This window comes from Pelobates fuscus, chromosome 7 (assembly GCF_036172605.1).
Source record: "Pelobates fuscus isolate aPelFus1 chromosome 7, aPelFus1.pri, whole genome shotgun sequence".
NCBI classification, from domain to species: domain Eukaryota; kingdom Metazoa; phylum Chordata; class Amphibia; order Anura; family Pelobatidae; genus Pelobates; species Pelobates fuscus.
Genome location: NC_086323.1, coordinates 81,917,879 through 81,932,057, shown reverse-complemented (window position 1 = coordinate 81,932,057; position 14,179 = coordinate 81,917,879). Strand labels below are relative to the sequence as shown.

Below are 14,179 nucleotides of genomic sequence, written 5' to 3'. Positions count from 1 at the left end.
TTTTTATTTTTATTGCTATATATAAACCTGTTTTTAGATTTTTGTTGAACAGTTACATGGTCGTCTTCCTTTTTATTTTTATTTTCCAGAAATAATGATCTATCAGTATTTAATATCTCAATTTCTGTTTTTTCCATGTTTTCAATATCATTGAACGCGCATGCGTCTTAACACCCGGAACTATTATTCTGGAATCCCGGACATTTGGCACCTTTTTGCGTTCCACGATTGAAACGCACGCAAAACCACCAATATTCCGGAAGAATGGAGATTGTTCACGCTATCTAAACCCACAAGGACGAACCCAGAGACATCCCTGAAGAAGTCCAGCATCTTATCGGACGAAAAGCGTAGGATTTATTCTTTGTGGACTGTTTATACGTATGTTTGTTTATTTAGATTTTCTGCTATACCCATATCGTTGCTCCTGGACTCCCATTGTGGATATCTTGATAACACCATCCAGGAGTCCCATGATTATTTGGAGACACGCTGTTTTTATACTTCCTATGTGTAAGTGCGACCAATAATGTGTCTTATATAATTTTGTAACAATCTTCACCATATTTGATTTTCTTTATTTTACATACTTGGTTGGAAGATACCTCATCTCATATCCATCACAGTACCCCTGAGTGGGTGAAAGGCCTGATTTTCTCATTCGTTTGTGAGTGCATTCATATTCTACTCATTCACATTCCTATATTATATTATTTTACGCTATGTTAGCTATTTGATTTTTTTACACAGAGCATACTCTTGGAGATTCTACCTGAATACAGGTCGTTCTATTCTATATATATTTAAAGGTATTCTGGGTGGTTTCCACTTTTCTTGTATATTTGTATATTTTCTTAGGTCGCTGTGAAGTACACCTGGGATCACTTCCAGTTATACGTTTTTCACCTTTAGTGTGTATACTTTCCTCTTGTATTATTGTTAAATACTCATATTCTGCCTTAGTTAATAAATCAGTAAATAACCCTTTACTTAAATACTGAATGGAAATTCTTACCGAAAATGTCAGACAAATTTTATCCAAAACTAATCGACTAGCGAAAATTAATTTGTTTTGGATGAAATCGTATATATTTAAGTTTGAATTCATTCAAGTATTTACCAATATCTTGATTTTATGGAGCAGACTATGAATGAGCCTGATTGTTGTCCAGATTTCAGGACAAAAGCTGCTGGATGGCTGAAATGCAGACCATTATTTAAAAAAAAAAAACAAGCTAGCAACCTGTGGGCAAGATGTGAAAAAAAACCCTTCGCAGTGCGAGAGTTAATCATGTGGTGGATTCCAACCACTTAAATAAAAAAACGCCCTAATTACTCCCCCGCTAGCAATGGTAGCAGACAAACAGTTTTGATTGTTAAAACCTGGCCTTTGATTTTAAGTATCCGGGTCTTGGGTTTCACGATTTGAGTGAAGGATTCTTCCGTCCGGAAACTTTAAAGGGACACTATAGTCACCAGAACAACTACAGCTTAATGTAGTTGTTCTGCTTCAGACATTTTCATGTAAACACTGCCTTTTCAGAGAAAAGGCAGTGCTTATATTGCCCCTAGGGACACCTCCAAGTGGCCACTCCTTAGATGGCCACTGGAGGGGCTTCCTTGCTCAGGGCTGCACAGTAAGAAGCCCTGCCGTTCAGCGTCCTCACACTCTGCATGGAGACGCTGAATTTTCCTCCTTGAGATGCATTGATTCAATGCATCTTTATGAAGAGGTCCTGATTGGCCAAAATGGCATTTGGCCCCGCTCTGTGCCGATTTTAGCTAATCCAATGCTTTCCCTATTGAAAACATTGGATTGGCTAAAAAGGGAGCCGAGCTGGGTTAAGGGGGTGCGAGCCACCTAAATGGTGGGTTTAACACTATAGTGATCCTTTAAGTCTTGTACATATTGGGACCAAATTCATGCTCATTCGGAGTTACATAAAATCTGGGCACTGTTAAATAATGTGAACATTGTCTGGATATTGCAGGCGTTAGTGAATAACCCTGTATGTGTATACATGTGTGAGGGTCAGTGTGTGTGTATAAATGTGTGAGGGTCAGTGTGTGTGTATACATGTGTGAGGGTCAGTGTGTGTGTGTGTATGTGTGTGTATACATATGTGAGGGTCAGTGTGTGTGTGTGAGTGTGTACCTGAATGTTTGAGGTTTAACATATGTAAAAATATACTAAAGAGGGTTAACATGTGTAAATATGTTCATATGTGGATGATTGTTTGTAAGTGTGTGCATTTTTATAGTTACACTCGAGAAGCGCCTTATGATGATAAGGTTGCTGCAACTTGGAAATTTAGGGGATAAAAATAAGGTTTTTACTTACATCCACTGAGTTGCTTATCTAAGTAAAAACTGCGACGAAATTTTAATTCATTGTCACTACCTTAGAAAACACCTGTCTCTAGACTAGAGGATTTGCATGTGTGCTCCTAATGTTCATTTCCTGAAAAGTATAATGCCTGAGAGAACATACCAGCCCCTCCCCATGACTGCTGATTGATTCTTATTAATTAAGAGCAGCTAGCTGGCAGCGGCACAACACCTGAGGCAGGTTACCTGTACAACAAACCTATCTACCTGCTCTTCTAATCATAAGGTAGGAAAATTATAATGTTTTCTAAAAACTGTAAAGCCATTGAGAATTGAAGCGGGTAGCATGCTTCTGTTTATCCTTATTTAAAGGGAAATTATGTATTTAAGGAACAGTGGCTTTCTAGGTTGTCATAACAATAAGCTGGTCCTTAGAGATCGCACTCTGACATGGAATATACTGCTCATGTTATGACAACAGAGTTTTTTGTGCCACTGGTAGTTAGTTGGCATAGGGTATTTAAGGATTCTAAAGGACAGCATTGGTTCTTAATAGTCGATAAGGAGTTGACTAAAAAAAAAATTACAAAAATATATATATATATGTAAAATTTCAGCATTCTTCAGCATCAATTTCTGTGAATTTTTACTATTAAAAACGCAAAGGTTGGTGTGGTAATATTGGACACAGAAACTGACTGAAGCAGCAATGCCTGGTTTCATTTGGTATCCTTTCACTATAATCACTACAGTCAGTTCCTGTTGTGCTTATACGGTCCTTTTGCATAAGTAATGCATAAATATGGGTGACAAAATCCACCTTGGAGTGTCCCTTTAAAAGTAAAATAATGCTTTGGCTTTTTTATCACAGCAACAAACTTTGTGTTTACAAAACCTAGTAATTTTGAGAATAGCCTTGTCCTGTACATATTAAAGGGACACTATAGTCACCAAAACAACTTTAGCTTAATGAAGCGGTTATTGTATATAGAACATGCCGCTGCAGGCTCACTGCTCAATTCTCTGCCATTAGGAATTAAATCATTTTGTTTATGAACCCTAGTGACTCCTCCCTGCATGTGACTTCAATAACCTTCCTAAACACTTCTGTAAAGAGTCATCTAACGTTTATCCTTTCTTTATTGCAAGTTCTGTTTAATTAAGATTTTCTTATCCCCTGCTATGTTAATAGCTTGCTAGACCCTGCAAGAGCCTCTTGTATGTGATTAAAGTTCAATTTACAGAGAAAGAGATACAATTGTTTAAGGTAAATTACATCTGATTAAAAGTGAAACCATTTTTTTCATGCAGGCTCTGTAAATTATAGCTAGGGGAGGCGTGGCAAGGGCTGCATAAACAGAAACAAAGTTATTTAACTCCTAAATGGCAGTGAATTGAGCAGTGAAACCTGAGAGGCATGATCTATACACTAAAACTGCTTTATTTAGCTAAAGTTGTTTAGGTGACTATAGTGTTTCTTTAACCCCTTAAGGACCAAACCTCTGGAATAAAATGGAATCATGACATGTCACACATGTCATGTGTCCTTAAGGGGTTAAGGACATACAGGATTGTTGAATTACATCACGTCATTGAAAAAAGTTTTTAGTCTTCAAGATTTGGTTTCCAATGTATGTATTTTATTGATTTTTGCAAAAGAAGAAAAAAAACACACATGAAAGAGCCCCTAATAGTACATATGCCATAGTTTGACATGGAAAGACATTATTATAGCTTATTATTATCAAGTAAGGAAATAGAATAGAGCGTTTTATTTCTCTAACATAATAATGTGTTCAAAATAATTAGAAAAATGAAAAGTGAATAAGAGAAGTAACAAATACAGTAATATGATATATTTCCAATATGTGAGTTACATTATAATAATCTGATCACTCTTAATGGACCACTCTAGTGCCAGGCAAAAATACTCGTTTTCCTGGCTCTATAAGGTCCCTGGGTCCCCCTCACCCCCTGGGTCCCCCTCCTGACGGTCTCTAGGGGAAGGAAGGGGTTAAATTCCTACCTTTTTCCAGCGCCGGGGGAATCTCCTCCTTCTGCCGTCATCGGCTAAATGCGCATGCGAGGCAAGAGCCGCGCGCATTCAGCCAGTCTCATAGGAAAGCATTCTCAATGCTTTCCTGTGGACGCTGGCATCTCACTGTGAAAATCACAGTGAGAAGCTCGGAAGCGGCTCTAGCGGCTGTCAATGAGACAGCCACTAGAGGCTGGATTAACCCATATGTAAACATAGCCGTTTCTCTGAAACGGCTATTTTTACAGCAGGCAGGTTTAACCCTAGATGGACCTGGCACCCAGATCACTTCATTGAGCTGAAGTGGTCTGGGTGCCTATAGTGGTCCTTTAATGCTCTTTTAGCAACTTAATTCAGCTAGAAAGCACATTGCTCTTCATCCTATGTGTAAATTGTGAAATGGACCATGGTCCATTTCACTGATTTTGGTTCCTGTGGGGGTGTTTAATGTAATACTCAGTTGCAGTTATGGGGGTCAAGATTAAAGTATACCATTCCTAGTTGTCCTTGAATAGAATTTGTTCGGTCATGTTTGACTTAAGTAATTATCCCGTACATTTAACCATTTGTTTCTCCTGCTTATCCAATTTACCTTGTAACCTGAATGTCATCTTTTCATACTGAAAAAGGGAATCTACCCATGTATCCCTTCTCTTATATACAGTTTCTTCTCACACTTTCAACAGTGAGCAACACTAGTTTTTGCTAGTATTAGAAAATTCTAAATTACAAATTTATGGAAAATGTTAGCTAGTCCCTGGGTAAGGTGCAGTAGGTAGTATTCTGGCCAGAATGGGCTAATAGACTTAGTTACTCTCTTAAGAAGAACCCCAACTTCTTGCTAGAACTGCTGTTTAGTGATGTCCCGGACGGTTCGCTGGCGAATAGTTCCTGGCGAACATAGCGTGTTCGCATTCGCGGCGGCGGGCGAACATATGCGATGTTCGGTCCGCCCCCTATTCATCATCATTGAGTAAACTTTGACCCTGTACCTCACATTCAGCAGACACATTCCAGCCAATCAGCAGCAGACCCTCCCACCTCCTGGACAGCATCCATTTAAGATTCATTCGGAAGCTGCATTCATTTTTTTTTTCAATTTATTATTATAATTTTTTTTTGAGTGCATATAAATGTTACAAGCAGATACTCCCCCCCCCCAGACATTCTGTATTACTGCAGATACTCCCCCCCAGACACTCTGTGTTACTGCAGATACTCCCTCCAGGCACTCCGTGTTACTGCAGATACTCCCCCCAGACACCCTGTGTTACTGCAGATACTCCCGCCAGACACCCTGTGTTACTGTAGATACTCCCCCCAGACACCATGTATTACTGCAGATACTCCCTCCAGAACCCTGTGTTCAAGCAGATACTCCCTCCAGACACCCGGTGTTACTGTAGATACTCCCCCCAGACACTCTGTGTTATTGCAGATACTCCCTCCAGACACTCTGTGTTACTGCAGATACTCCCTCCAGACACTCTGTGTTACTGCAGATACTCCCTCCAGACACTCTGTGTTACTGCAGATACTCCCTCCAGACACTCTGTGTTACTGCAGATACTCCCCCCAGACACTCTGTGTTACTGCAGATACTACCTCCAGACACTCTGTGTTACTGCAGATACTCCCTCCAGACACTCTGTGTTACTGCAGATACTCCCTCCAGACACTCTGTGTTACTGCAGATACTCCCCCCAGACACTCTGTGTTACTGCAGATACTCCCTCCAGACACCCTGTGTTACTACAGATACTCCCTCCAGACACTCTGTGTTACTGCAGATACTCCCTCCAGACACTCTGTGTTACTGCAGATACCCCCCAGACACTCTGTGTTACTGCAGATAGATACTCCCTCCAGACACTCTGTTTTACTGCAGATACTCCCTCCAGACACCCTGTGTTACTGCAGATACTCCCTCCAGACACTCTGTGTTACTGCAGATACTCCCTCCAGACACTCTGTGTTACTGCAGATAATCCATCCTGACACTCTGTGTTACTGCAGATACCCCCCAGACACTCTGTGTTACTGCAGATACTCCCTCCAGACACTCTGTGTTACTGCAGGTACTCCCTCCAGACACTCTGTGTTACTGCAGATACTCCCCGCAGACACTCTGTGCTACTGCAGATACTCCCCCCAGACACTCTGTGTTACTGCAGATACTCCCTCCAGACACTCTGTGTTACTGCAGGTTCTCCCTCCAGACACTCTGTGTTAATGCAGATACTCCCCGCAGACACTCTGTGTTACTGCAGATACTCCCCCCAGACACTCTGTGTTACTGCAGATACTCCCTCCAGACACTCTGTGTTACTGCAGATACTCCCTCCAGACACTCTGTGTTACTGCAGATACTCCCCCCAGACACTCTGTGTTACTGCAGATACTCCCTCCAGACACCCTGTGTTACTACAGATACTCCCTCCAGACACTCTGTGTTACTGCAGATACTCCCTCCAGACACTTTGTGTTACTGCAGATACTCCCTCCAGACACTCTGTGTTACTGCAGATACCCCCCAGACACTCTGTGTTACTGCAGATAGATACTCCCTCCAGACACTCTGTTTTACTGCAGATACTCCCTCCAGACACCCTGTGTTACTGCAGATACTCCCTCCAGACACTCTGTGTTACTGCAGATACTCCCTCCAGACACTCTGTGTTACTGCAGATACTCCATCCAGACACTCTGTGTTACTGCAGATACCCCCCAGACACTCTGTGTTACTGCAGATACTCCCTCCAGACACTCTGTGTTACTGCAGGTACTCCCTCCAGACACTCTGTGTTACTGCAGATACTCCCCGCAGACACTCTGTGCTACTGCAGATACTCCCCCCAGACACTCTGTGCTACTGCAGATACTCCCCCCAGACACTCTGTGTTACTGCAGATACTCCCTCCAGACACTCTGTGTTACTGCAGGTTCTCCCTCCAGACACTCTGTGTTAATGCAGATACTCCCCGCAGACACTCTGTGTTACTGCAGATACTCCCCCAGACACTCTGTGTTACTGCAGATACTCCCTCCAGACACTCTGTGTTACTGCAGACACTCCCTCCAGACACTGTGTTACTGCAGGTACTCCCTCCAGACACTCTGTGTTACTGCAGGTACTCCCTCCAGACACTCTGTGTTACTGCAGATACTCCCCGCAGACACTCTGTGTTACTGCAGATACTCCCCCCAGACACTATGTGTTACTGCAGATACTCCCTCCAGACACTCTGTGTTACTGCAGATACTCCCTCAAGACACCATATGTTACTGCAGATACTCCCTCCAGACACCCTGTGTTACTGCAGATACTCCCCCCAAACACTCTGTGTTACTGCAGATACTCCCCCCAGACACTCTGTGTTACTGCAGATACTCCCCCCAGACACTCTGTGTTACTGCAGATACTCCCCCCAGACACTCTGTGTTACTGCAGATACTCCCTCGAGACACCATATGTTACTGCAGATACTCCCTCCAGACACCCTGTGTTACTGCAGATACTCCCCCCAAACACTCTGTGTTACTGCAGATACTCCCCCCAGACACCCTGTGTTACTGCAGATACTCCCTCCAGACACTCTGTGTTACTGCAGATACTCCCCCCAGACACTCTGTGTTACTGCAGATACTCCCCCCAGACACTCTGTGTTACTGCAGATACTCCCTCCAGACACTCTGTTACTGCAGATACTCCCTCCAGACACCCTGTGTTACTGCAGATACTCCCTCCAGACACCCTGTGTTACTGCAGATACTCCCTCCAGACACTCTGTATTACTGCAGATACTCCCCCCAGACACTGACACAGAGCAGACTAGGGACTGTTCCCCCTACATAGGGTCACTTGGCAGATATGGATTGACAACTATCCTAAGGATCCCTGATACTCACTGACACAGAGCAGAAAAGGGACTGTTCCCCCTGTCTCTGAGGACAGGTGTCAATCCATATGTCAAGGTGTCAATATGTCATTTGTCAGGTGTCAATCCATACCCATTGTGATTTAGGAATGTTAGGTGATTTATGCCCTTTATGGATTAAAACCAGACTGCATCAACTGTGTAATTTTCCATGGGAGTTTTGCCATGGATCCCCCTCCGGTATGCCACAGTCCAGGTGTTAGTCCCCTTGAAACAACTTTTCCATCACTATTGTGGCCAGAAAGAGTACCTGTGGGTTTTAAAATTCGCCTGCCCATTGAAGTCTATGGCGGTTCGCCCGGTTCGCCAGTTCGCGAACGTTTGCGGAAGTTCGCGTTCGCCGTTCGCGAACCGAAAATTTTATGTTCGAGACATCACTACTGCTGTTAGCTGTTGCAGTCCCAAAAATATGTGTAAGAGATCCTATAGCTTTCCCACATCTCCATCAGCTAGGGTCTACATTTTTATAGATTTGTGATAGTTCATAAGGGCCCAAATACCATTTCATTAAGATTTTACTGTATGCCTCTCAGTGAAAGAGGCTTTTTGGGGAGTGTTTAGTCTGGTGTAAAGCCATAAGCCACTGAGAGACAGTAAATGTACTTGGTCTTTTTCAAAGTTTTACATATAGGGTATTCCTCTTGTCTACACAATTGAAAGCAATAGAGAGAATTATCTCATATTGTGCGATTCGGACATGCAGCATCTTCCAAAACTGGTAGGTTGTGAGATATCATGATAACTTATTTGTTTTGACTGTAGGATCAGTCTTCAAGATAAGCAAAATGTTGGAGAATGTTCACTATCCATTTCCAAAAGCCACGGTGTGCACCAAAACATTATCTCCTATACCTAATTCCTATTAAAGTCTGCGATTACACCTACCTGGATCCTTTCTTTGTAGTTTTTGGATATTGAACAGGCTTGCCAGCTCGGAGTCATCGATGCACTGGCAGTGTCCATGTATAATAGACATTTTCCGAGTGAAGTCTTTACCTCTATATGCATTGTCTGCCACCAAAAGTAACCCCTTCTCAGTCATCTGAAATTGTTTAGAGATAAAGTCTAGAGCTAGAGATGACTATTTGTTAAATTGCTCGAAACTGAGGTCATATACATATTCTGAGCAGGGCCGGTGCAAGGATTTTTGCCGCCCTAGGCAAAAGTAAAGTTTGTCGCCCCCCCCCCCCCCCATATGACATCACAATGCCCCATGTTAACTAACGCAAGTGCTGCAGTGCCGCCGTGTTTACATTAAAAGGCCTGCAGGGACAGGCTATAGACACCAGAACCACTACATTAAGCTGCAGTGGTTCTGGGGACTAAAGTGTCCCTTTAATGTGAGGTAAATTAGAGATTAGTGCCACGAATAATATACTAGATTGCCTACTTACAATCAGATGAGGATGGTGATGGGCTCTAGCTGCAGTCTGGCTCCACTCGTCTGGTGTAGAACAGGCTCTCTGGAGGCTGTTTGTGTTCTGGGAGAACGGAAAGCAGCTCCATTTTTTTAAAGGCCCTTTACACAGCTCATGGTCTGGGCCCCAGGGTCCACCTTCATGTTCCACCAAATAGTTTGTTCACAGGAGTAGGGGATGTCCTGATATGTGAGTAAGGAATGCATTGTGTGAATCTGTGTTTGTATGTGTAAGGGCTGCAATGTGTGTTTCTGTGTATGTACGGGATGCAGTGTGTGCGTCTGTAAGGGGTGCATTGAGTGTGTGTAAGGGGTGCATTGAGTGTGTGTAAGGAATGCATTGAGTGTGTGTAAGGAATGCATTGTGTGTTTCTGTGTGTGTAAGGGATGCATTGTATGTAAGGGTTGAATTGCTTGTGTGTGTGTGTCTGTGTGTGTAATTCATTGTGTGTTTTTCTGTGTGCAAGGGGTGCATTGTGTGTGTGTGATGGATGTCAATCTCTCCCTCCTCCCTTGTCACTCTCTTCTCCCCTCTCCCCCCCTCGTCACTCTCTTCTCTCCCACCCCTCGTCACTCTCTTCTCTCCCCCCTTGTCCCTCTCTTCTCTCCCCCCCTTGTCCCTCTCTTCTCTCCCCCCCTTGTCCCTCTCTTCTCCCCCCCTTGTCCCTCTCTTCTCCCCCCCTTGTCCCTCTCTTCTCCCCTCCCTTGTCCCTCTCTTCTCCCCCCTCCCTTGTCCCTCTCTTCTCCCCCCTCCCTTGTCCCTCTCTTCTCCCCCCTCCCTTGTCACTCTCTTCCCCCCTGCGTGTCACTCTCTTCTCCCCTCCCCACTCTCATTCCCCCTCCTAACCCCGTCAATTCCACTCCCTGTCAATTACTTCCCCCCCCACCTTGTCAATTTATTTCCCCCCCTTTCAATTTATTCCCCCCACCCTGCCTGTCCATTTATCCCCCCCTCCCTGTCCATTTATCCCCCCCTCCCTGTCCATTTATTCTCCCTGTCCATTTATTCCCCCCCTCCCTGTCCATTTATTTCTCCCCCCCTCCCTGTCCATTTATTTCTCTCCCCCCTCCCTCTCCATTTATTTCTCCCCCCCTCTCCATTTATTTCTCCTCCCCCCCTCTCTCTCCATTTATTTCTCCTGCCCCCCCCTCTCCATTTATTTCCCTCCCTCTACATTTATTTCCCCACCTCCCTCCCTCTCCATTTATTCCCCCCCCCTCCCTCCCTCTATTTCTCCTGCCCCCCCTCCCTCCCTCTCCATTTATTTCCCCCCCCTCCATTTATTTCTCCTGCCCCCCCTCCCTCCCTCTCCATTTATTTCCTCCCCCCTCCATTTATTTCTCCCCCCTCCCTCCCTCTCCATTTTTCTCCCCCCCCCTCCCGCTCCAGTTATTTCTCCCCCCCCCCTCCCTTTATCCCCCCCCCCCCTCCCCTACCTATGTTGTAGCGTGGCCGAGCTCTGTACTGTCCGCGGGTACAGGGAGCTTTTGTTTCCTGTACCCGGCCGGACTAAAAGGAAGTGAACACTCAGTGTTCACTTCCTGTTAGTCCGTCCGGGTACAGGAGACAGATGCTCCCTGTACCGGCGGATCATACAGGGCTCGGCCACGCTACATTGAGGGAGTGACAGGAGGGAGCGCTGAGCGCTTCCCTCCTGTCAGCCCCTCTCCTCATGCTGCGCCCGGGCGGTGCGCCCTCATGGACGCACCAGCCCGGGCGAAGCTGCAGCCACCAGAGGCGCTCTACAGAGCGCTCGGGCGGCTGCAGCATTAGGGGGGCCGGCGCTCCTGGCGGCGCCCCTTCCCAAGGGGCGCCCTAGGCGGCTGCCTAGTCTGCCTTAATGGTAGCGCCGGCCCTGATTCTGAGTTATCCAGAAGAAACTGTATCTGCTGGCTACCAAATCTGCCTGTTGACATAATTTAATAACGAAATTTAATCTTGGGTAGCATAGTAAAGAATGAGTGTGTGTCCGTTTTGTTTTTTGGAGCAGTAGGGGCTCAGTCCAATGGACAGGAATTGTGTTGTACAGAGCACACACGCTGTTTGTGCAGTCACTCAAGTGTAGTGGGGCCATGCTTCAGATCTTCATGTGCATAACATAAATCCACTGTATATTACTGTATCCTTTTTTTGTCTATTGAGTTGGAGTATACTCAGAATTCTAACTGCAAAAACAAAGTTTCTCATAACTAAAAGTATACATTGGAGCACTGTGATTGAGAAACATATATGATAATTCTACAGGGAAATGTACAGCTACATATGCAGAACACCAAGCCTATAAACAATATATACTATATAATGTACACAATATACAATATTTATTACATGGCTAATCAGTGTGTAGCAGGAAAGTAACCTTTTATTTGACTAGAGAGTATCAGAGGGTGGGGTATAAAAAATCCAACCATGACTGTTCCTTACTTTATTATGTACAAATTGCAAATAAAGTTGGAGCTAATATCTGAATTAATCATTTTACCTTTTAATGGATATCTACATTGCAATTACTGTAAGAGTAAAGAAGTGTAATGGTAAAATGCATCTCGTGAATAATATGAGAGAAATAATATTCGTTTACAGAACTGTCTGCTTTTCCTACCAGATGGACCCATATTTACAGAACGTACTGTTCATAATGGCATTGCTCTTTCCTCTCTGTATTACTGCCTATCCCAGTGGACAGGGTATAGAGGGTTCATGCACCTCAATGATTCCAACTCATGGAGCATCAGCTCAAACAAGCAGCGCCCCTTATACTGTGGGACTTTCTAAATGCACGTACAGTTCAGGAGAGAGGATTACAGGTAAATCTGATTTGCACACAGTTGTACTATTGCTACCTGTTAATGTAGTTTTAGTTTGCTTTCAATATTTGGTTCCAAAGCAATGTTCATAACATAGTCATTTGTTTTCTTTTGCATTTTGCACTACATAGGCAGGCATCAGTGTGAGTACTTAGCTTACTGATTATATGACATCTACTAATACAATGTATATATTTAGTTTTCGATAATGTTGGTTAAATTAGCAATGTCATAGAGGCACATGTATGTACGTACTAGGGAATCGCCCGCCATCAGCCGACCTATCCATGCTCGATGGGCACGAGACCTCAGGCAACCTAATGTTAAACCTTTGAAGCAGGGGAGGTTTAGACCTTAAAAACGTGTTCATCTCATTCCATATACTTAAACGTAACCCCTCAAACTCAATTGGCAAGGACATACCCCCGGCTAGCTGCGACGAAATATACCAATAGGGTGGGCGGGAGGGAAGCTGTTTGCTGGCCCGAATCCCAAGTGGCACTGAGGTAAGACCTCCCCCACACTAACTTACACAGAACATAATCCCACCCACACACTCTTTCTCAACCAATCCCATGCATCTATCCCCACATTCCTACATGTGCCCTTGTCCGCTTAGCTGCGCTATCTCCCCAGGGCCTGATATATTAAAGGATGCTAGTGTAAAGATAATGCATTGAAAATTAAATTAGAAATATGAAAAAATAAAATAAACGAAGGATCATCATTTTCCGAAATTCCATGGTCATCTCCTTAACCCCTTAAGGACCAAACTTCTGGAATAAAAGGGAATCATGACGTGTCACACACGTCATGTGTCCTTAAGGGGTTAACTAGTGTCATCCAGGAAGTTGCTGAGAACTCTCATCCAATCCTCATTCTCCTATATCTCCCAGAGGATTACTAAGCATGAGTGTTGTTGCTTCTATTGTACTATATTTTTTATCTAAACAAAATGGAAAAGTTACACTTACAAGTTCGTCTGAAAAGCTTTTGGATTCCTATCCATCTAAAAAATGAGTGAGAACCACAGGCACAAATAAACCAAAGTCAAATATTCACACATAGATTTAATAGATCTTTTAGTTGTCAAAGCAAGAATCACGAAATCATTTGAGGTTTTTTTTGCTACTCTAAGGCCTGTACCATATATAATTTATCATGCACAAGGCCCACCATCAGAGGGATACAACCCCTACACGTATAATGGGCCGAAGCCACAGTGGTCTGGAGCCCTTACATACACATGGTAAGGGAGATCAAAGGTCTCCCTCCCGGGTCTTTGCAAAGTGGTGGGTAAAAACTGTGTCCAATATTCTGAAATATATTTTATGATCAAATGTTAACTCTCCAGCCTGTCAAATATATTAATTATAATTATGCATGGAGACTCTAGTCCAGGGGTAGGTAACCTTCGATACTCAAGATGTCGTGGACTTCATCTCCTATAATGCTCTTACAGCCATTTTGATGGAAAAGTATAAGGGGAGATGTTTTCAATATTAAGTAAAACTTTAAAAATGGTTACAATCAAAACTACCACTAGAGGACAAAAGAACAAATAGAACATTAGTCAGTTTTCTGGTTCAATGCCCTCTAGCATTCAAATAAATCAGGGGACAATCAAAGTAACATTTTCAATCCAAATGTAAA

General features: G+C 43.7%; 1 protein-coding gene across 1 annotated transcript in view; it reads left to right on the top strand.

Moving 5' to 3' along the window:
- Positions 1–2,529: 2,529 nt before the first annotated feature.
- Positions 2,530–14,179, top strand: part of LOC134567962 (putative ferric-chelate reductase 1) — a 31,772-nt gene continuing 20,122 nt past the window's right edge. Inside the window, exons 1-2 of the mRNA XM_063426141.1 lie at positions 2,530–2,614; positions 12,325–12,526. Coding sequence (XP_063282211.1) covers positions 12,325–12,526 — 202 coding nt within the window. The 5' untranslated portion in view covers positions 2,530–2,614. The remainder of the gene's footprint in view (positions 2,615–12,324; positions 12,527–14,179) is intronic.